A 21,345-nucleotide genomic window follows, 5' to 3' on the forward strand; every position below is an offset into this window, starting at 1 on the left:
TATTTAAGGTCTTAAGATCATAAACGGTAAAGAGCCTGCATTGAGACTATTGCTTCGTGGCATCTGCGCACTCTTCTTGCCCATGATACATGGATAATACTATTTCCGATATCCAACAACACTCCACAACATGACATTTAGAGTACATAGAAAACCTAGCGAATCACGAGGCAAGGCCTGAACCTCATCGCCTGGATCGAAACAAATACAGCAAGTCTAGAAAAGAATCGGACAAGCCCTTCACGCCGAGCTTCCAATTATGCTACTAGCAGTAATAGCAGAGAAGTGATCCCTGAGTGCTCATCAAATCCTTGGCCTTTAGATAATCCGCCAAGTCATTGATGAGGAGTGTGTATTCGAGGGAAGCAGGAGGAGCCTTGATCCCGTCGAACTAATCCTGAGTCTTGTAGCCAGCGAACTCTATGGTGCGAGTCTTGGGGTCCTCCTGCTGCCAGAGTGACCACAGACGATCGATCTGAGTGTGGTAAAGGAAGAAGATGGGATCTGATATATTAGAAATGACTCTTAAGATTGATAGAACATGAACATGGGACATACCATTGGGAGAAGTATTGGAAACCATATCCCCACCAATAGCACTATGAATAGCCCCATGGGGACCAGCCTCCAACTCCTGACGATACTGATCATAGTCCTTGACCGCCTGAACTTTTGCAACCGCCTCCTTATGGTAATTCTCAGACAACATATTCCTAACATTTTCAGTTCCATCATTCCAATTTCGCGCCAGACAATGAGGATCGTAATTTGTGGCCAGGTGGGCAGGGAATAAATCTTTGAAAGGTCCATCACCGAGACACTTTTGGACAGCACGCCCATCGTAAATAGACTCGGTTTTGTTGGGGCTACCGTTGCCGCCGAAGCCGGTCTTGGAGTCCCAGATGGTGGACTTTGGTGTGTCGTTGGGATCGAGGGACCAGTCCTAATACCTTGGCGTTGATGTTAGTGTATTCAGCACGGTGAGTTTGCTGGGGGAAGAAGCTCACGCCATGACTCCTTTGTAGCTCACGCCATGGCTCCTTTGTAGCCGCAGTCCTTCAGAGCGCCTTCATAGACGTGTACAAAGTATCGGTGCCAGGGGAGGAACGAAGCAACGGCGTGGACTGGGTGCCATGCATTATCAGCACGCTGTCCTACAGTCGGGATGGGGGAACTTTAACGTACTCTGCTTGTCCAAATGAGCGGGAAAGTAGGGAAAGTCATCGTAAAGAGTGGTGTTTAACCCGACACGGGATGACTTGGTCGGGAGGCATAGAACAGCATCCGAGTATTATTTACGGGCTGCATCATCAAGTTCGCGCCTATCAACACGCCTTGTCGGGCTCTCGCACTTGGAGACTGCTGCAGCCTCGCAGAGGGCGGGAAAGGTAAGAGGGAACAAGCGCGCATCTTGGCAATAGCTTAGATCAGAGTATTAAAATAAACTCAGTAACAGTTATCCTAAGGTTAGTGAGAATATGCTAAATAAATATGCTAAATATAAAATCTATTTACCTCAGTCTTCTTATTATTTAGGAGCAAGGTCCTGTGTTTTCTTTTCTCCCCTAGGCTGGTAAGACAAAGCTCTGTCTGCAAACGTCAAGCTTAATTTATCAGCCCTACCTAACCTATGATTCTAACCTTCTGTACTCAGGACAGTCCTTACTAGGTCGCGGTATCACATCAACTTCAAATCTTTCCAACCAGCACTTTGAAGTTTAATACTGCTAAAGTAGTGATCTCTACTAACAAGCTCCCGGACCCACGCCCTTGTTTCAGCTATTTTTACTCACGGGTTTGTATGGGCGAAGCTTGGGTCGACCGTGCGTTATACCAAATTAAGGCTGGTACACTAAGTTCTGCTTGGCGAAACCTCGGAGCCATAAGGCTACAGCGTTTTCCTAATGCATTGGTAGTAACGGCAGAGACGACCGCGATTGGTACGCAACCTCCGGGACTCACAACGAGCGTAGCACTTCAGATGGAGGTATCCGCCTCGGAACTTGAATCACCTTTTACAGTGGGAAAGTTCGTCAGAAATACTACTTCAGTATTCCGTAAAGCTTAGCCGAGCATTTCTAGAATGTTTACCTCATGCCATGATAGCCCGGGCCGACTCTCTGGTCCCCGATCGAGAGTGCCCTTGGCATCTACCTGTATGCGCATATCTGTGGAAATGAGGCAGTATACAGCAAGGTACGCAGAGACCATTCGGCACACCATGCTAGGGGCTTCAATTGGTGGTGTTGATTTGCCAGTTGAATATTTACTGCCCATGGATAACGTTATCCTGAGAGTCAAATAACAGGCAGATCATTTGCCACACGCGGTCAAGCCTTTGCATCAGCATGCAATCATTGGTCACTGATCTTTACTAGGATACATAGAGTCTTCCTTTTAAGGAGATCCTAATACCTCATCAACCCAATTGGGAACCAGACAGCAAGCAAACTGAGCGCAATGATCATAGAGACCCGCTGCCAATGCTACAAGTACAGTATATTGCATCTCAAGCTGCAGTATTCCATTTTGAGGCCTTCAACGTCGAATTGGCTTGAGGAACTCCCACCAGGAAGTTCTTTTCCGGGTTTTACTCCGGGATGTATGACGTTGAGATATGCATGCAAAGCATGTGGCTTTCTTACCTGCAGACCCAGAAGAGACAAAAAGTCAAGTGATACGCTCGCAAACGGACATGATAAATGAGAGGTCAGTCATTGGCTCTTGGCCGCTAAATAGGGTCGTATTTATGCCAATCTGCAATGTAACGCATAAGCGTGACAAAGCAACTGCATATGCGCGAGGCTGTAAAGGTAGATATGGCTGGCCTTTACTGCCAACCGGCTAAATGCAAAGCAAAAGAAGTGTTAAGACTAATTGCGTTTGTAATTCAAGAGAGAGAGTGTGTGTCGACTCACAGAGTGATTTGTGTTTATTAATATGTCAGAACCCAATTGTGATGCAGCTCAATCTTCCATCCTTTCTCAGCTTTACGCCCCGAGTCACAATTCAACAGGAACGCACAATTAATAGCAATGGCTCCGTCTTATCTATCAGATTTCTCAACTCCCAGTATCATCGGCATAGCGGCCTTCTGCTTACTATCGTCCTGGTGGCTCAGCACAACCTTTTTAGCATGGTATCGCCTCCGCCACGTTCCAGGCCCCTGGTTCGCAGGACTCAGCTACATATGGATCGGCCGGACTGCCTACAGTGGTAAACAACATCATGTATTCGTCGCTCTCGACGAGAAATACGGCTCACTTGTCAGGATTGGCCCAGAAGTGCTGCTCACTTCAGATGTTGAGCTCGTCAAGCGCATGTCGGCGACTAAGAGTTCGTATGGCAAATCGTCTTGGGTCGATGGTGTGCGTTTCAATCCGTATCATGAGACTATGTTTGCAGTGAGAGATCCACGGCAGCATGATCGTGCAAAGGCGAGGCTTGCGCCTGCGTATAGTGGTCGTGACACGCCTAATCTCGAAGGAGCAGTCGATCAGCAGGTCGATAATCTCATATCCTTGATTCGCCGCCGTTATCTCTCAGAGCCCGCGTCTGGTGTCTTTCGTACCTTGCCACTCCTCAACGTCTTGTCGTACTTTACGCTGGACGTCATTTCCAAGGTCGCGCTTGGTACGGAATTTGGTTGCTGCGCTTCTGACTCGGATCCGTATAGGTTCTATGAGGGGCTGGATGAGCATATGCCCTTGATGGCGCTAACGAGCGATGTACCGTGGATCAGAGCCATAATGTACTCCACCACATTCCTCAAGTACTTTGGACCACGCGAGACTGATGATCACGGAATTGGCCCACTGATGAAGTAGGTGACACTTCCTTTCGATCTTTCTTACGACGGAAGGTTTTTGGACTAACCTATCGCACTTAGGGTTACAAATGACAATGTCCGACAGCGCTACAGTGAAGACCAGACAGAGAAGACGGATATGCTTGTAAGTTATAGTGCCGCACTTCCCCCCACCAACACGTCCGTTGAACGATCATTGATGTTTTCTACTACCAGAGCTCCTTCAAAGTCCACGGCCTATCAGAAGGTAACGCCCAGTCCGAGACGCTCTTCATGTTTGTCGCAGGGTCCGACACCACAGCTGCAGCAATCCGGATGACTCTATTCTACCTCATGTCGTCTCCCCGCGTTTATTGGAAGCTCAAGGAAGAGATTTGGGGTGCTATACGTGATGGAAGAGCTTCAAGTCCAATTACTGCTGCTCAAGCACGCGAATTGCCTTATCTTCAAGTGAGTCCATATATGTCTACTTCACCGCATCTAAGAAAGTAACGCTCAATCTTTCCCTAATCAGGCAGTGATTTATGAAGGACTTCGCATGCGACCAGTGACAACAGGGCAGCAAGCAAAAGAGGTACCAGCTGGAGGAGACACCATCAACGGATACTTCATCCCTGGCGGCACATCGATCGCCATCAATTTCTCCGCTATCTTAGGATCAAAAGCTCTGTTTGGCCCTGACGCCGACGTCTTCCGACCAGAGCGTTTTATCGGTCTTTCAGCCTCCGATCTGGCTGAGATGCGCCGCAACGTTGAAATGAACTTTGGTCACGGCCGGTGGATGTGTGCCGGAAAACCGTTGGCGTTTATGGAGTTGCAAAAAGTGTACTTTGAGGTTTGCTCCCCCACAGAGTTCATCCCAGGTTGGTGATTCTCGCTGACTCATGGCGGTATAGTTGTTGCGCGCATTTGACTTTCAGCTTACAGAACCTCTGAGTCCGATACGATCCGAGAGTTACGCCTTGTTTCGCGATTTTGGGCTCAAGGTGCGTGCTACGGTGGCAGAAGACATGGAATAATTGTTGGAGTCAAGATTGAGCGCAGGGCATGAGATTGATACTTGTTTATTATTCCTTGGGAAGTTGAGGTCTCGGCATCTAATGCGGGTAGTAAACTGAGTGAATGTTATAAAACAAAACCACCATCCCCCCAAACAAGCTCGCGACTTGCTCCATCTCGAAAATCGAAATACCAACAGCTGGAATGAACAGCTGAATTGGATATGCCACTCTTAAGGTATTCACAGTGCCCCACGCCAAGATACCAATGAAGACAAGATAGAGGATACCAAGCCCGAAGTGTAGCAGCCGAACTTTACGGATCCGATGAAAAAGGTTCCCAACGAGGTCCATAGGGAAACGTGTTATAGATCTTGTTTCAGGCAGAATTCCCGAGAATGAAATATCTCCAGTCGAGAATGGCAGATATATAAAGAATGCCACCATGACGGGGCACATGCCCACGGTGACCGCCATGAATCTGAAGAGAGTAGACTCTACAGGGATCCAAAAGGTTCGGGAGTCGCCACAGGTAATGAGTAGAAATACACTGTTTATTATAGGCAACACAACCCCGGCAAGGAGGCATTTCCCGACGCTCTCGAAGCCTTGAAGCTGTTGCTCTGTCCAGTTCTTCCTATGCTCGACGAGGAGAAATCCAAGCGCGATCAAGCAAAGCCAAAAGCAATTATCGTTGATTCGCAAAGCAGCATCGATACTGATGACGCGTGGGAAGATTTCGAACATGTCGGGACCTGGCTTGTCGAAAAGCACTTGGTTCTTGTACTGATAATCATATTTAGCCGAGACAGGGCCCTCGTCTCCATTTCCGATGAGGATATGCATCAGGTTGCCTCTGAGATACTGCGTCTTGTCGGAGGGGTAGTTCCATAACTGGATAGCGAAGTGTATCATTGCGATGAAAGGGTATAAAATAGCCGCCAGGAAGTCTGAGGTTGCCAGGAAGCGGTGGGCGGGGTTCCATATCCAGGATATCGCTGTGGACGCGACGATGCAGTACCACGCTGTGATAGAGCCTGGGCCGTAGTATCCGGGCGTCGAGAGGACGATTTCTGACGGTGACTCCATCATTGCACAGGAAGAGTTGGATTTGCCAAGTGAAGCGGGTTGAAAACGATAAAGGGGATCGAGCTGGAAATAAGCGCCCACGCTAGACCTCAAGTTAGAACAATGTCGTAAGTGGCGCTGGTCGAGAAGATAAGATCAAGAACGTCTCCCTTTAGCCTAGTGCCTTTTGTTATCTAATATAAAATTCAGGATATGAATTGTATTAAGATAGATAACTTCTTTTTCTTTTATCAGGTATATATATATATATAGTAAAGTAATATAATACACTTTTCTCTTTCTAAAGAAGAAAGGATATAAAATAATTAAGTTATATAAAGCAGGTCAATAAACAGTAAACAGTAAATACTTTTTATCAGAGTATAATACTATCTCGAGAAAGACCTTAATACCTCTAGGATTTCATGGCGCCATATGTCCCACATCCCTTCATTTTTCAGTCTTTCCGGAATGTTAGTACCTAAATTCTCCTGGAGCCGCTGCTCATCATCCCATTGAAGCATATTATCCATTGACCTCCATGCCTGATCGAATGACATTTCCCATAAAAGCTTAAAAGAAGTAGCGTCCTTATACCCGCCATCCATATATGTAGAATCCAATTGAGCCTTTGCCATTTTAAAACATACCCGTCTCAAGTTTCGAAAATCCTCATTAAATGTACTAAAGGCTGTGGTCTGTTGTAGTCGCTCAATTATCGCGGCTTCTCTTCCATGTGGACTGGTACCAGAAAGGTCTTGATCAACACGGGCTCCTGAGCTGCAAAGGAAATCTATGACTTCCGAATCAGCAGCGAGAACTATCGCACAGTATAGTGGCCAATCGGGCATCCCGGCGGGGGGGCATCTTTCTTCGGAGACCCCGTCATTTATGTAAGCATTCCACGTTAGGTGCCATCGAAGTGAGAGTATTGTGAAAGGTTGCATCTGGGGAGATACGAGCTTTTTCTCAATAAGAGTCTTGAGAAACCGAGGGTCTTTGGATAGTGTTGTTGGAAGTATCGATGATTGGGTTGGAGGAGACTCAACCTTGCCTTGATAGCTAAATGAAACCCCAAGTTCATAGAGGGAATCCAAGAATTGTAACAGTTCAGCCGGACTTCGGGTTTCGATAATCTTGGAGCAACCATTGACGATTTCTTCGTTTACCATTTTCGTCCTAGTTGTATCAGGCCTTGAGCGACGAGCGAGTTCGATTACTTGCTGAACCGCATGCTCGCCATTTGAAAGCATTATGTGAGTTAATGTAGCGATGATATCTTCCAAGGCTGGTGGCAGCATCTCAACAAGTTCGTCTAAGCGGCGGAACTTATACTCATCCCATGCAAACTGGTACAGTCCCCGCCGTAAATGGGGTAAATCCAGAGGGTCTGTAGCTGAAATCAACATCCGCAGGAGGGTGGCTTTATCCGTCTTTGAGTAGAGCTTAGCCAGATATAGCACATCCATTTTCGCGATATATGGTTCAGAGTCCAGCATGAGTGGCGGTAGTGTCGCCCAGGCGCTGTTTGTGTCAATTCCCGAGCACACTTCCATCCCTTCGTGTTCCAGAAGTGAAAATATAAGAGCTCTTTTGCTGCGGCTATTGACCGCTGCTGATCTGAAAACAGCCTGTGTGATTTGTGCCTCCGGGCCCTGTCGACCAAGCAGCATGGCCGTTAGTTTCTGGCCGTATAAGATATTCCTTGCTGCGGCAACGAAAACCTGTTCGGGAAGTTCCAAATCGCTTAGCCGATCAAGGAACACTTTCACCGCCTCCTCTCTGCTGCTCTCGTCGCAGGAAGCAGCAATCCAGCTCTCCCTCCTCGTCACTGGCCAGTGATCTTGTTGATCGACCAAGATGTTCATAACTTGAGAATCGAGATACTCTACCAAGTCCGGGATCCGGTCTTCCTGTATTGGTGTTTGGGATCGTTTTGCATTTATTGCATCACGAACTGCTTGCCATCTCTTTCCATCGTAATCCTTTTCGTCTTTGTCAAGGATGGGGAGTAGATTATCCAAGAAGTCAGTAGTTTGCGTAAAGCAGTCGCTTGACGCATAGCACACGCGTATGATGGATTCCCAGACACCTTTTGCCTCATCCCATCTCTGCAGGGAGCCATAAGCTACCGCCATCGCGGCCAAGCATTCAATTCTTTTCGCGTCGTTCTTCGCTAGATGATAATCATAGCCCTCAACTGCCTTGTGGAAGAGGTCGATGGCAGCCTCGAACCGGCAGGCTCCCACTAGTACATGTGCAGAAAGCAGCAACAGATGGCTGTTTTGGATAACCGTTTCAGGATGTGGATCCACATATTCCAAAGTCCCCATGTCGAGCCATGTTTCAAGTTGACTGTCGTTTACGGTCTTTGATGAGTCCTCCAAGTTCCAAATGAGAACAAACTTGTGTGATCTCGTTGTCAGGGGCAGATTTGGCTGTCTGGGGGTTGTCGATAGCGATATAAGGATTACTGAAAAGCAATCCCCCTCCTGCCTGATCAGCATAGGATGCGAAGCACCCTCTAATAAGCATAGAATATCGCCTTCCTTTGCTCTCTTGACGCTAGCATCAAGGTCCCAAGAGGTCGGACGCCAAAAAGATTCAAAAGGTGTCGTATATGTCATGTTCACTCGAAAGTCCCGATTGCGAGACCTTCGCGGAGCCACTGAAGTAACTTTGCCAAGAACAGTGCCCTGACCGCTAATGATAGCCGCCCTATCACTGTTGGATGTCTTTACTGAGACCTTGGGCCCAAGAAGAAAAGTGGTGAGTCGGCAGAAGAGAACGTCCCAAGAGATACTATAATTCGGCTTGAGCTCTGATGCTGATGACCCGTCTGTGCTCATTCCAAGCAACGCGAAAACCTTGTCGAGAGGCTCAGTAGCCTCATGGGCATGATACATATCCATAAGTTCACCAAGGGACCGTATACCTAATGTAATCAGACCTGAATCTGTTTTAGTATACTTGGGACGAAAAATAGATCCTCTTATCAGGTACTCGATGGAGGAAACAGGTTCGAACCCCTCAGAGGCATCAATGTATGGAGCCAGTCCAAGACAAAAAGCATAGCCGTCAATCTGGGACGCACCACAGACTATAAGGACATGTTGGGCGGCGGCCACTTCCTGAAGAACCTATTTTTCGTTTGTATTAGCAACTGCCTTGCAAATAGTGCGTTAAATATTACCCAAATTCTTCGAAACCATGTTCTTTTGAGCAATGCAGCAATCGATTCAGGAACAATAATGTTGTCTTGTTCGGCCGGGATATCATCTCCCTCTGCAACCTCGCTGATCTTCTGCATGGCCAAGTCACTATCGGATGTGGCTTCTCCAAGCCAGACTATGACTTGTCGCGCTTTGCAATAGACCTCTGCCATGATTCTGACTTGTTTTCCTCGCTCGTTTATGTTGCTCTGGTTGATGCAGATTGCATCTACCCATAAGACCCGTTCAATAAAGCTATCTCGCAGTTGTACAAGGGCACCATGACAGTTGGCGGTGATAGGTAATTCTTGATCATCGATTGAGATTGAATTTTTGTTTTTTGAGGTACCCCAAGTGTACGATAAGGCCTCGTAAAGGTGCGTTGTCTGCCCGCCTTGGCCCAAAGGATATTCAAATAGCTGACCCTGAAGTCGAGCTGACCGGTCTGAACTTGGCAGTAGGCGAAGTAACCGGATATTGTTATCGCCATTCAAGGCAGAGTACGCATATTGGCTTTCGTCCATTTCTGCTGACAGTTACAAGACTTCTACCGCGAAAGGTATTGCTGAAATGCTGAAAGGGGCGCAACTATTGGAGCAGTAATCAAGTGTTGTATGAGTTTACGATGGTTTCTGGCTCGTATTGGCATTGATGAGCTGTTTCCTTGGGGGTGCGTCTGCCACGTCACACCTGCAGCCTGGTTGTTACGACCCCGCGATTATGTCACTTGTACTTGAGACCTCACTATTGGAACTCATCAGAAGACATCCCGATACCAAGTTCTGTTATCTACGCTGCTAAAGTCGTTACAGTTACGCATTCCATCTTTGCTTTGATACCCCAATCACTAAATATGAGTATTAAACTACGTTAGTCACCCTGACTGAGAGCTAGCTCACTTCCTCCTTTCAGTAATCACGATCCCCAGGAACCTGACGGCTAGTTCTCCCCATAAACACAAACAAAAGCCAGCATCATGATTATTAGTCGTTCGTGCCAGATCGCCGTCGCTTCGGTGTATCCACCAGATATTACCCGCTTCCCATCTAGCTCTTCGCTCCAATGGATAAAGCATCAAGCGAACGAATCATTAAGTTGGCTATGTGAAGCCCAGTGCCTCCCCAAACATCTCGACTTCATTTGTCAGAGAACCGTGAAACCTCAGCTTGCACGGGAACCTCAGAAGCTTCTCTGTATTTCATGAGTACCTCGTCAGGCTTGATACCCTTCTGTCTTTGACAGCCGCCTATTGTGCTGATTGTAAGCTTATAGAAAGCGTTCTCTCTGCGTTCCTCATCTCGCGCCTTCTTTCTCCCCGCTCTTGTTCCTTCTTGAGGACCTTCTCCAGAATTCCGCAATAGAACTCATAGTTCTTCATGGCCAACTTGCTTACGGCTTCGTCGTCAGAGTCGGTCATGGTCGTATGATGCATCGCCATCTGCTGCTTCACGTGCTCCTTATATGGCGCGGAAATATTTATCTCCTTTTCCACCTCCTCTATTTGACGTCTAAGAAGAGCTAGCTGTCTTTGGATCTCGGCTTTAGATGACATGGTGTTCTTTTTATAATATATAGATCGTAATATAGAGGTGTAATGGAGAGGTGTATAGTTATTGAAGTGTTCTCGAGTCTTGTTAAGTGTTTGCTTTAAGGAAATGTTTAACCCGGAGAGATAGCGAGGTTTTATACATTGCAGGCCTTGCTACTCACTGATTCCTGTCATTCACTCGATTATCATTCGTACTATCGACGTTCTGTGTCAGATTAGTAGCTAATTCTTTACATCACAGCCTTTATTTCTGAATGAATATATAGCTCAGTGCTTATGATTATTTTTCCATAGTATGTCCTTGTACCTGGACACTCAAGGGCCACTCATAATCCCTGCTATAAGTAGTTCAGCACCGGATCAGTTCTCATATCTCCATCCCTGCTAACAGTAACAGTGATCAAAAGCGAGACAGCGAGTCCATGGCTGGTATCTACTTAATAATAACCACGATCCCCTTTTTGTCACTTCCATACAACTGGTAAAGCTCTCCAAAATGTCTAAACATAACACTGGTGTGTCAAAGCAAAATACCTACGACGTCCTCTATTCACCGTGCGGATCATTCTCGCAACATACAGGCAGTAAAGACCTCGAAAGCTTGTATTTACTTGAGGAACTCTGTAGTCAGGCTCTCTGACCTTGCTGCCTCAACACTTTAGCCTATCACCAAAGCGCTATGCGCAAATCCCTTAACAATTCCCTCTCCCTATCTTTATACCTCTGTAACTCCTCAGTTCGCTGCTCTTGCTGACCGCAGAGCCTTGTAATAGTCGCACACAACCGATCATGCTCCCGTTGTGCCGAATCCCTTTCGGCCTGACTCCTCCCTCCGTTCATTATTCTCTGCACCTCTCTCCTCTTCTGCATTAGGTCTTGTATCTCACACCTGGTGGTATCGTGGTAGGTTTGCACCCGCTCCATCATTGCTCTGACCCTCTCAAGTTCTGCCTCGATCACCGCTTTGGAGGGCATGTTGTTGTAGCTGTGCTGTAAAGTCGTAGGAATGAGGTATTTATTTAGTTGTAATTCTTTTTATAAATTACCTTGCGGGAAATGGTTGAGATTCTGACCTCACGGGATATTTATAGCTTGGTCGTGTGCCATGTCACTGACCAGCATGTTTGGTCTTGACATCCCTCTCGCTCACACTACATGCCGTGCAGCTCTCGTAGAAGCACAAGCAGTGAATCTACTGAGGCACAAACTTCGTTAGTAGTAAGTTCCAGAAATTGGCCAGTGTTGGAAAGCAACGCAACCATGCAGTTCATGAGGTTTAGTCTTTCCTACGCAGTCGCAAGGCCTGGTCCATGCCATGAGTGAGTGTAGAGTCAAGGCCATTGTTGTCAGTAAGTGACTGTAGCTAAATCGGCAATCAGACTCGCCTGCCATCTCATCTCATATTATTATTCATTGATGGATTGTCATAATATAACTGATTCCTTTTCCATACCACTGCGTTTGCTTCATTTTCAGTCTTGATGAGGACCCAGGTCCTCGGAGTAGTTTTACATGCTGAATCCAATCGATAGCCAATGTCACTAGGGCTTGAAGTCTTGCCGTCATGTATCATAACCCTACATCGAGCGATGGAGTTATGCCAATGCAAGGAATACTGAGGGGCTGAAGTGCTTCCAGTGCGCCGTTTCGATGTTGTAATAACGTCATTAGCTCACTCATGCCATTGTTACTAGTTCGCTTTACTAAGAGACAATATCTCCGTTGATCGCGGAGGAAGTAGGGCGCACAAATATCACCAACTCATTGAGATGCTCAATTTTCTCGAGACATAGTACATAATGTCCCTCCAACCTATTAACTGTCTAATTCACTGATTGTAATTCTCTTTCAAGACGAGCAAGCTTCGCATTCTTTGCCGCCAAAGTTGCCCTCAGTTTGTCTCTCTTCATTCCCAGTTGCACCTCTTCACGGAGAAACTCGGCGCGTTGCTGTAGAGCCACCCGTTTCTCCTCATCCCCAAAGTTTGGAGAAGTACCAATTGCATTCGCAGCACGCCCTTTTGCCTGCAGCTGTAGTATTTCCCAATCTACATCGCTTATGTCCTTTGTAGTCATGCTGATTTCGAATTTGACTGCCGAGATCCGCCCCGCGATAGTTATAGGCATGTTGTTGTAGATTTATTTCCAGGTGGTGAGGTAAGTAGAAATGCAGCTTTGTTGTTGATGTTATGTAGCTAGGTTGCTTTACAGGGGAGAGTTTGGTTACCCATCTGAGGTCGTCTTTTATAGCTTTCTGGCCTGGCGTTTCACTGACTGATATGCCAGAATGACAGGCAGTTTCACAAACACTATCTACAGATTAGCTGTTGGTGTCATGGTGTGCCCTGAACAGGAGCAGCAAGATGCAGCTATACACTAGGTTCTTTGTGCTAAACTAAGCCGGGAAGCCCCCAACTACAGGCCATTGCAGGTAATGGCTCATACCAGCTGTATCTGATGTTGAGAGCGGCCATCTTCACTTGATGTTTGTTCCGCAGTTTCTTACCTATCAAGCGATATGCAAGGCGCGTAATGTAAGCCATGCATCGTGTTCCTTTATCCATTAAGAAAGAAGTCTTAGATGTGAATGGAGTAAAATCAAGGTCTGTGCTGCTTGTATTTGCCTAAGCCCTAACCTTCTCAGGCGCAGTACATCCTATACTATAGCAAAAGCCCTTGGTACATCTCAAAGGCCGGTTACGCTCGTAGTTCTCTCTCAAGCCTTGCCTCCTTATCCCTCAGCCTCTCCAACTCCCTCCCGGTCCTGCTCTGCTGAGTTTGCAGATCACACTCCTTGTTGAGAAATTCCGAATATTGCTGTTTAGCCACAGCGATCTGATGATGTGGATAGTTTCCCTGTATTATACCTAGGGCAGCGGCCTTTTGTGTCTGTACCTGGATTATCGCCCACCTACAGTCGCTTATTGTCTTCTCAGCGATGGATATATCGCTTCGAGTGCGAACGAGCTCCAAGGCGATGTCTGTCTTTGTAGGCATCCTGTTGTCACTTGTTGATAATTTATTAAGTAGTTGAGGTGTTTTGGTTCTTTGGTTGGAATTTTGAGGAGGAGATCGTTTGTATGCCGAGCTTGGGGCCTTTTTATAGATTGCTGATGTGACATTTCACTGACTGACTGATAGTGAAGATTAGATATTGCTTGTACAAACACAATTCAGCGATCCATCTTTAGTGCCGTGCCTTATTACCCCAGATAGATTCAGTGAACACTCTGCCACACACTAAGTTCTTTGTGCTAATATTGCTCTCCGTCGCAAGCATCGGTAACTGATCGCATATCTCTCTTACAAACTAGACATTGTATCATGATCAGTTGAGTCACACACTTTGCGTATTACACATCCACGGTGACTCTTAATGTGATGTTATTTTGTACCTACTACACGATTGAAGGTCGTAACCACCATGATGATCGAGTGTAGTGTCACGTTCGATTCATCTCGTGGGTGCCAGCGGATGAAAATGGTAAATCACATTCACTGTTTCCCAAAAGGACTCGTCAATGTATTTGTATCTATGTTCTATAATCTCATTTAAGATCTCAGCGACAAGTCTCAGTTGCAAGTATTTATACATCCATTGTCACTGCTCAGCGAGTCCCATTTACGTCAGACGATTATCAATTCTACACGTGATCAGTTCGAATTAAGTCAATGCCTCTCTGGTAACCTGAACTTTCCCTTTGGGTTACAGAGTACTGGCCAGACTCAAGTACAGGACTGCTTCTGTATATCGTTTCTGCATGTCATTAACCAAGAGAGAAGCACCATGCTACATCGCTTCGCTCAGTAAAATAGGAGTTTACGGATGCAAGTGTTTCGATTCAAAGTCTATTGCGTATCTAGTACTCCGAATTGCCGCCTCTCGTAAAGGTACTGCTCATGGTACTGCAAGTAAAACGCCTTGACAGACTTCAATCGCCTAGACTGCGAGTTGGTACTGTTCTTCAAGCTTTCTTTCCTTCTTCTGCTGCGTCGCCAGGCGCCCCTCGGCCCTTTTCTTGTCGCTGATGAGGTTATTTTCCTTGTTGCAAGCCTCTTCATGATTTCTTTGAGCCGCAACCCTCTGTTCAGGCGGATAGTCCCCAGTTACTATCACCCGAAACCCAAGCTTTTGCCATCCAACTTTGTCTATCTGTTCCTCCAACTGGTCAATCTCTTTCTCCGTGTCTTTGATAGTCTTTTTGACATCGTCAAGCTCTTCCTTGATTGCTTCCTTAGTACCCTTAGTAATGGGTGGCGCCATGTTGGTATGGTTGTATTGGTGATTATTGTGGTCTTTTTCAGTGTATGGGTTTGGGCGGTAGCTTGTGTGCCTGTTTTGTGACTGCTGTGTGGTTTCTTGTATGATTGCTTGTAAGACAGCTCATAGTGCGTACCTACACCAGCTATCATAGTCTGCTTGACTTGCATTTTACTGATTCACATGGTTGAGTTGAACGTGACTTTTGCTGTGGCTCTCTGTCAATCAATGTGAGGAAACTCGGATTCAGGGTCATCACGAGTCCTCGGTGAGTGAACACAACCAGATTGCTGTGTTATTCATTGCTGTTAAGAGACATGAATGAGGAACAGTAAGTTGCAGCAATCGTCAATTGCTCGAAAACTCTTGAAGGAACGGAACAAATGTCACTGTCAACATCACATTACGTTGGTTAGTGACGCAGGACAGCTGGCAAGTGATGCATTGTCGCGTTGAGCTCTTTGTCCATTTGTCAGAGTCCTTGGCTCGTAATGCACAGCTCTGACTTCTAGTCCTGGATGAGAGACAACCCACGACACTCTGATCCGCGTATGAGTGCATTGCTCAGGAGTCTCATCATGTGAATCATCAAGTCTTTGAGCAGCCGTTTGATAGAGATGGGGCAAATAAACTCCAGAATGCAGCACCACTCTGACCTTGGACAAGACGAGGCTCTGCTAAGATGATGCATTGAGGCTTGAGCCGACAATTCTGCATCACCACGACCAAGCAATGTCAATTGTTCAAATCCACCGCGTCATGACGCTCTGATAGACCACACACTACAAACTCTACACACAGCTCCAATCTGGATTAGTCCATCGGAAACCTCGTGTTTCCCGAAAAGCCCGCTCCAGAATCGGCAATCCCTCTCGCACCATCAGCCGGCATCATTCCAACCCCATAAACGTTTCCAAAACAGGCACCTCTAGCTCCAAGCTAGTCAAGCCGTGACATCATGCTCCACGCTCCGTGCGGTCCGTGATTTGCCAGTTGCTAATTATAGTGAGTCCACTTTGCATGCTACACGGTAGATCGGCACTTTGAGGCTTGGAATCACGAGAATCAGCGCCACTAGTCTCCGTTAGCTGGGACTCTTTCCCTCAACGTTGCATTTTGGATCTAAGTTTGCTCTACTGGCAGCTTGTCTGGTAGTCTTGGGGGAGCTTTTGGCGTCGCGGGAAGAAAGCGCATTTTTGCTTTAGTGGCTTTGAGTTCGTAATTTCACCTATTGCTACGATGCAGGGATGGTGTAATGTCTATTCTCCTCCCCGGGGACAGCGAGGACCACTGATGTTAGATCCGCAACGTAGTTTTTACTTTAGGTCATGTCGTATTGGGCTTTAATGTCAGTTCGTAACGCGTCGATCTGTGGATCATGCGAGTGCGAGGGTCGCCACGGCAGTTAATGCATTTAATAACTGCTCCATCCCTTTCGTTTCACTTCATTCCATCCATCCTTCCATCACCCTTCTATACCCCCAATCATTCACAATGCATTTCAACACGCTGCAATGTTTGGCCATCGGCCTTATGGCAAATGCTGCACAATCATTAGCTGTGCCGACGAAACGAGAAGCTGTGAATAGCTGCCTCACCCAAGCCAAAGTCCCAGTCGACACCAAGGGCACGCAAACATGGACCGAGGACGGCACCGCTTACAATCTGCGTCTTCAATTCGAACCCGTCGCCATCGCAGTCCCCACGACCGTGGCCCAAATCTCCGCCGCTGTTGCTTGCGGTTCAAAACACGGCGTCGCAGTTAACGCCAAGAGCGGAGGCCACAGTTACACATCCCTTGGTTTCGGTGGCGAAGACGGGCATCTCATGATTGAGCTAGATCGCTTATACAGCGTCAAACTAGCCAAAGATGGCACTGCAAAGATTCAACCTGGCGCGAGACTCGGTCACGTCGCGACTGAGCTTTGGAATCAGGGAAAGCGAGCTCTTTCGCATGGAACTTGTCCTGGTGTTGGTATCGGTGGTCACGCCCTGCACGGCGGCTACGGCATGGTCGCGCGCAAGTACGGTCTCACGCTAGACTTGATGAAAGGCGCTACTGTAGTTCTGCCCACTGGAAATGTAGTCCACTGCTCCAAGACCGAGAACTCTGATTTATTCTGGGCCATTCGCGGCGCTGGTGCTTCATTCGGTGTCGTCGCCGAGCTCGAGTTCGACACTTTCGCTGCACCCGAGCAAATCACATACTTCGATATTGGTGGTTTGAACTGGAACCAACAAACAGCTCCTCAGAATTTGTTGGATTTCCAGGAGTTTGGAAAGACCATGCCTGCGGAGATTACTATGCAGATGGCCATTTCCAAGAACGGATATAGTGTTGATGGTGCTTATGTTGGTACGGAGGCTGAGCTCAAGAAGGCTCTTCAGCCGCTGCTTACCAAGTTTAATGTGCAAGTCAGCGCGACGACTGTTGATTGGATTCAGCTTGTTACACACTTTGCTGGTGCCAATGTCAACGTCAACCCTACCAGTGCTTCATACGATGCTGTAAGTCTATCTATAATCTCATGTTCATGAGTTTTGCTAACAATTTGCAGCATGACAACTTCTATGCTAGCAGTCTTCAAGCGCCTGAGCTCACTCTTGCTCAATTCAAATCCTTCGTCGACTACATCTCCACCACCGGCCAAAGCAGCAGTCACTCGTGGTGGTTGCAGATGGACATCTCTGGCGGCAAATACTCCGCCATCTCCAAACACAAGCCCACCGACACAGCTTACGTTCATCGCGACACGCTTCTTCTCTTCCAGTTCTACGACAGCGTTGCTCAGAACCAGAAGTATCCCTCCGATGGCTTCAACTTGATCAAGGGTCTGCGACAGAGTATCTCCAATACTTTGAAGGCGGGTACTTGGGGTATGTACGTCAATTACCCTGACTCGCAGCTCAAGGGCGATAGAGCTACTGAGATGTACTGGGGTAGTAACCTCGCCAAGTTGGAGTCGATCAAGGCGAAATATGATCCCAAGAACATCTTCCGCAACCCTCAGTCAATCAAGCCCAAGGCTTAGAGCACTCTGTACAAAGATTGTAAATGTTTTTTATACATAGACTTATCATTTAGCGGGTTTTATTAGGTTAATCTTTTAGATTTGTTATTCATGCAAAACCGGTCCCGGGTAGCATTTAATTTTAGACAGTTTTTCCAATCAACTCTTAAATAATGCAGCGAATTCGTTCATTTCCGCTTCCCACATTACAAGATACTCACTAATTAACTAGATTTCTGTTCTTATCTTAGTCCTACCATAACAGCTTTTCAGGACATCCACCTTCACGACGTCCGAACAGCAGCAAGAATGTGATCGACTTCCATGCTCAGAAATCATCTCTGACGGACTAGTAGAACATCACTATGTGACCCTTTGTAGTTAAGATCTAAGAGAACTAAACTCTTTTACATAATTCAATTTCCCTCTCAACGTCCCCTCGTGATTTGAGGCATAAATAAACATCACTCGGTAACGACAACAACGTTGATAGAACCAACAGTGTTGGTTGTTACAGCTCTAACACACTTTCAGTTAGTTCCCTCCAGGATTGGCTGATATGATTGGTTCAGCTGACAGTTCACCGTATGATTTACCCACCGGCTGCCTAACTGTGCCCGAAATAACGGGTCCAGTTTGAACCAACACCTCGCTACGAAATACCTTAAAAGGTCTTCCCCTTTTTCACGATCACCTCACTCAACGACATCCATTTTCTAACCAATTCAGTACAATTATCCTCAATCGTAACAATGTCGGGTATCAGCGACCGGATGCTGCAGCTAGACATGGCTCTGACCCAAAACGGGACACCGGCCACGCCTCATCTCCGTGAAGCACGGATCAAACGGAAAAACAGCCCTACAGACATCAGCCATTTAGTCTTTGGTCCACAGCCCGGGAAGAAACATCAATTGTGGATCACAGATCGTATCATGGAACCTCAGACCATTCCTCACTTTTTTGAGTTTCTCATGAATGGCGAATTACCTGCTGATCGCAAAACATCTCGTCCTTTGCTTACTGTTGAAGAGGTCAAGAACTTGACTAGACCTGCTTCGGAGTGGGCGCCGGCTCCACTTCATCGACAAGCGAGATCGACTGGGGAGTGGATTGGGATTCGAATTGGTTCGTATGAAGATAGTTCGAGACTTTGGCCTATTGCCAAGGAGCTTCATGCTATGAAGTCGAGGCTTTGGGAGGGGATACCACCGATATCTGAGAGGCGATGGCAAGAGTTGGGGCTTGATCATCCGGATCGGTTCCCTGAAGCTTGTCGATACTTCGTTGCGGTTATCAATGTGTTCATCTACCTCAACACAAAGCGCACCAAAGCCGCCTTGCGAAAGACATATAACTTGATCTGGGATCATCTCAGCGTGTTTGAGAAGGCAATCAACGCAAAGAGGAAAGCGGAAGCAGAGGACGGCGTGTATGAGCACGTATCAGTAACTGGTCTCTGGTACGAGTTCATCAGAGCGCAATACGACTCTATCTGTGAGAATGCTCACAATTGGATTATCGAGCACATTGATCGCATACGAGAGTCAATTGTGCAAGAACTCGCATTGCATCAACCAGATCACCCGGATCATTACAGCGATAAACAATGGGAGCTCACAAACAAACTCCATGACCTTGCGGAAAACACCTCTCAAGCTGATTACACCATAATGATGCCCACGGACGGATACAAAGGCGATAGTCTCCCAGTCAAAGAAGACGATTGTCTTACAGAAGCTCATGGCGGTGGCTTCCGCACAGAAGCAATAACCTGGTCAGCAAATCTATCATGGCGAGCGGCAGACTACATCCAGCGCGTCAGATATCTGGACAGAAAGGAGATGTACAGCCATCTAGAGCATGAGGACATGAGACCACTTCGTGGCTCCGGGAGGATGAGTGACCCAGCGGGTTTGGTTATCTCAGCCATCAGTCAGATTGACGCCCAGACTATGGCTAGGGAAGAACTGCGAGGACCTCCGAATCATCCAGATTATTTGCCGTGGATTGAGTATGCTCGAAGAAGGTTGAATAAAGGTTTGGGGTTCGTGGCGTATAGGTTGTGTCACGGATATAGTCCTGAGAAGTGGGATATGTTCAAGGTCAAGTTCGAGGCTGATATTTGTGATTGGGGACGAGGGACGGTGGGCATTAATGATATACGTAAGGCGTGTAAGATACAGTGGATTGATGGTAAAGAAAAGGACATTGCAGATGATGATATCGAAGCAGCTAAGAAGTAAGTTCATTGACGAGAGGACAAAGTTAAAGGCTAACAGCTACGCAGGCATTTTGAAACAATTTCGAATCAGTCGGTGCATAACAGGGTATTCCTCGTCATCGACGAAGCAACCATGAAATCATATCTCGAACCCGAACCCGGTAAAGAGAAATTCGTCCTCGCCATTGACGCAAACTACAACCCAACAAAAGAAGAGAACGTCGAGTCACCAGGCTACAAGGGCACTTTGCGCATACTAGGCAGTCTTCTTTGGGATGAGCTTGGCGCACTGTTAGTCATGCAAAGCGCCTTTCTCGAGAATCTCTGGCCGATGGCGATGCACGATGCGGAGGGTATCTATCGCGGTATCAGGGTTACGTCTGTCCTCAAGTTCTCATCTTATCAAGAGAATTTGGACTGGAGGCTTGCGAGTGAGATTGTTCCGAAGTTGGTCGCTTTCAGAAGGGGACTTGAGTTTAGATCGAGGAGGTAGATTAATGGTACAGATGACGTATGATTTGTTGTGTCTCCAGTTATCAATGCCTGCCAGCCTTCTTGGCCGCTGCCCGAGCTCGAGTGATCTGCTTCTTCCAACCAAAACACAGACTGCACGCTACATGATCTGGTCAGAATTCTATTTCCAATATGAAACAGCCGTGACTTACTTCCGCTATGATGTTTGTTGCAGACATAAACGCCGTCGCTGTTGCGAGAGGCATCTGGAGATTCGATTGCATCGCGATCTATAGTGTCAAACTATAACGCGAGTAAGGTTTGTGAATAACTATCTTTTTTTTAGGAGCAAAGGAAAGGTTGGCTTACTCCGTAAAAAGCGTCGTTCTCCTCGCGTAAATCGGCGCTACAGTCATCACACTGTGCAAAAGATATTTAGATTTTGCCAGGTTATGGGGGGGGGGGCGGTGGGGCACTGACGATCTCTGCGAGATGTGGTTCGCAGAAAACTGCATCGTTGATCTCAACAGTAGCGGCCATAGTTGGTTTAATAATAGAATTGAGAGATTAAGTATAGAAAAAATAAGATGAATGAAACTTTCGGCATGGAGAAAAGGTCTTGTTTTATAAAGTGATGCATTTCGGGGTCACGTCAGTGGCGGGGGAGATCTGCGAGACACTACTGCAGCATTCGTCCTTAGACCGCAGCTGGAAGATGGCATCGCCCAATAGTGAGGGCCAGAGCCAAGGGTCAAGTGTTAG

General features: G+C 46.9%; 8 protein-coding genes across 8 annotated transcripts; 3 read left to right on the forward strand and 5 right to left on the reverse strand.

Annotated features, from left to right (window-relative positions):
* Positions 1-391: 391 nt before the first annotated feature.
* FTJAE_7622 (Tyrosinase) lies at positions 392-1,224 on the reverse strand (the record flags this gene model as incomplete). The annotated part of the gene is made up of 3 exons (XM_037354357.1): positions 392-504; positions 559-943; positions 1,186-1,224. The coding sequence occupies 3 exons, from the start codon at positions 1,222-1,224 to the stop codon at positions 392-394; spliced, it is 537 nt and encodes a 178-aa protein (XP_037205342.1).
* A 1,811-nt stretch (positions 1,225-3,035) lies between these two features.
* On the forward strand, positions 3,036-4,827 carry FTJAE_7623 (cytochrome P450 monooxygenase; the record flags this gene model as incomplete). Its single annotated transcript, XM_037354358.1, has 5 exons — positions 3,036-3,823; positions 3,890-3,953; positions 4,025-4,258; positions 4,323-4,671; positions 4,736-4,827. 5 exons carry the CDS (start codon positions 3,036-3,038, stop codon positions 4,825-4,827), a joined length of 1,527 nt encoding a protein of 508 aa, XP_037205343.1.
* Positions 4,828-4,905: 78 nt separating this feature from the next.
* On the reverse strand, positions 4,906-9,259 carry FTJAE_7624 (het-domain protein; the record flags this gene model as incomplete). The annotated part of the gene is made up of 3 exons (XM_037354359.1): positions 4,906-5,977; positions 6,412-9,014; positions 9,068-9,259. 3 exons carry the CDS (start codon positions 9,257-9,259, stop codon positions 4,906-4,908), a joined length of 3,867 nt encoding a protein of 1,288 aa, XP_037205344.1.
* Positions 9,260-10,332: 1,073 nt separating this feature from the next.
* FTJAE_7625 (uncharacterized protein) lies at positions 10,333-10,638 on the reverse strand (the record flags this gene model as incomplete). The annotated part of the gene is made up of 1 exon (XM_037354360.1): positions 10,333-10,638. One exon carries the CDS (start codon positions 10,636-10,638, stop codon positions 10,333-10,335), a length of 306 nt encoding a protein of 101 aa, XP_037205345.1.
* A 3,936-nt stretch (positions 10,639-14,574) lies between these two features.
* On the reverse strand, positions 14,575-14,898 carry FTJAE_7626 (uncharacterized protein; the record flags this gene model as incomplete). Its single annotated transcript, XM_037354361.1, has 1 exon — positions 14,575-14,898. One exon carries the CDS (start codon positions 14,896-14,898, stop codon positions 14,575-14,577), a length of 324 nt encoding a protein of 107 aa, XP_037205346.1.
* A 1,491-nt stretch (positions 14,899-16,389) lies between these two features.
* FTJAE_7627 (6-hydroxy-D-nicotine oxidase) lies at positions 16,390-17,927 on the forward strand (the record flags this gene model as incomplete). The annotated part of the gene is made up of 2 exons (XM_037354362.1): positions 16,390-17,403; positions 17,454-17,927. 2 exons carry the CDS (start codon positions 16,390-16,392, stop codon positions 17,925-17,927), a joined length of 1,488 nt encoding a protein of 495 aa, XP_037205347.1.
* Positions 17,928-18,658: 731 nt separating this feature from the next.
* Positions 18,659-20,623, forward strand: FTJAE_7628 (uncharacterized protein; the record flags this gene model as incomplete). Its single annotated transcript, XM_037354363.1, has 2 exons — positions 18,659-20,148; positions 20,197-20,623. 2 exons carry the CDS (start codon positions 18,659-18,661, stop codon positions 20,621-20,623), a joined length of 1,917 nt encoding a protein of 638 aa, XP_037205348.1.
* Positions 20,624-20,666: 43 nt separating this feature from the next.
* Positions 20,667-21,123, reverse strand: FTJAE_7629 (uncharacterized protein; the record flags this gene model as incomplete). Its single annotated transcript, XM_037354364.1, has 4 exons — positions 20,667-20,743; positions 20,796-20,886; positions 20,953-21,003; positions 21,064-21,123. 4 exons carry the CDS (start codon positions 21,121-21,123, stop codon positions 20,667-20,669), a joined length of 279 nt encoding a protein of 92 aa, XP_037205349.1.
* Between the last annotated feature and the right edge of the window lie 222 nt (positions 21,124-21,345).

This window comes from Fusarium tjaetaba (genome assembly GCF_013396195.1).
Source record: "Fusarium tjaetaba strain NRRL 66243 chromosome Unknown NRRL66243_c0000154, whole genome shotgun sequence".
In the NCBI taxonomy this organism is placed as follows: domain Eukaryota; kingdom Fungi; phylum Ascomycota; class Sordariomycetes; order Hypocreales; family Nectriaceae; genus Fusarium; species Fusarium tjaetaba.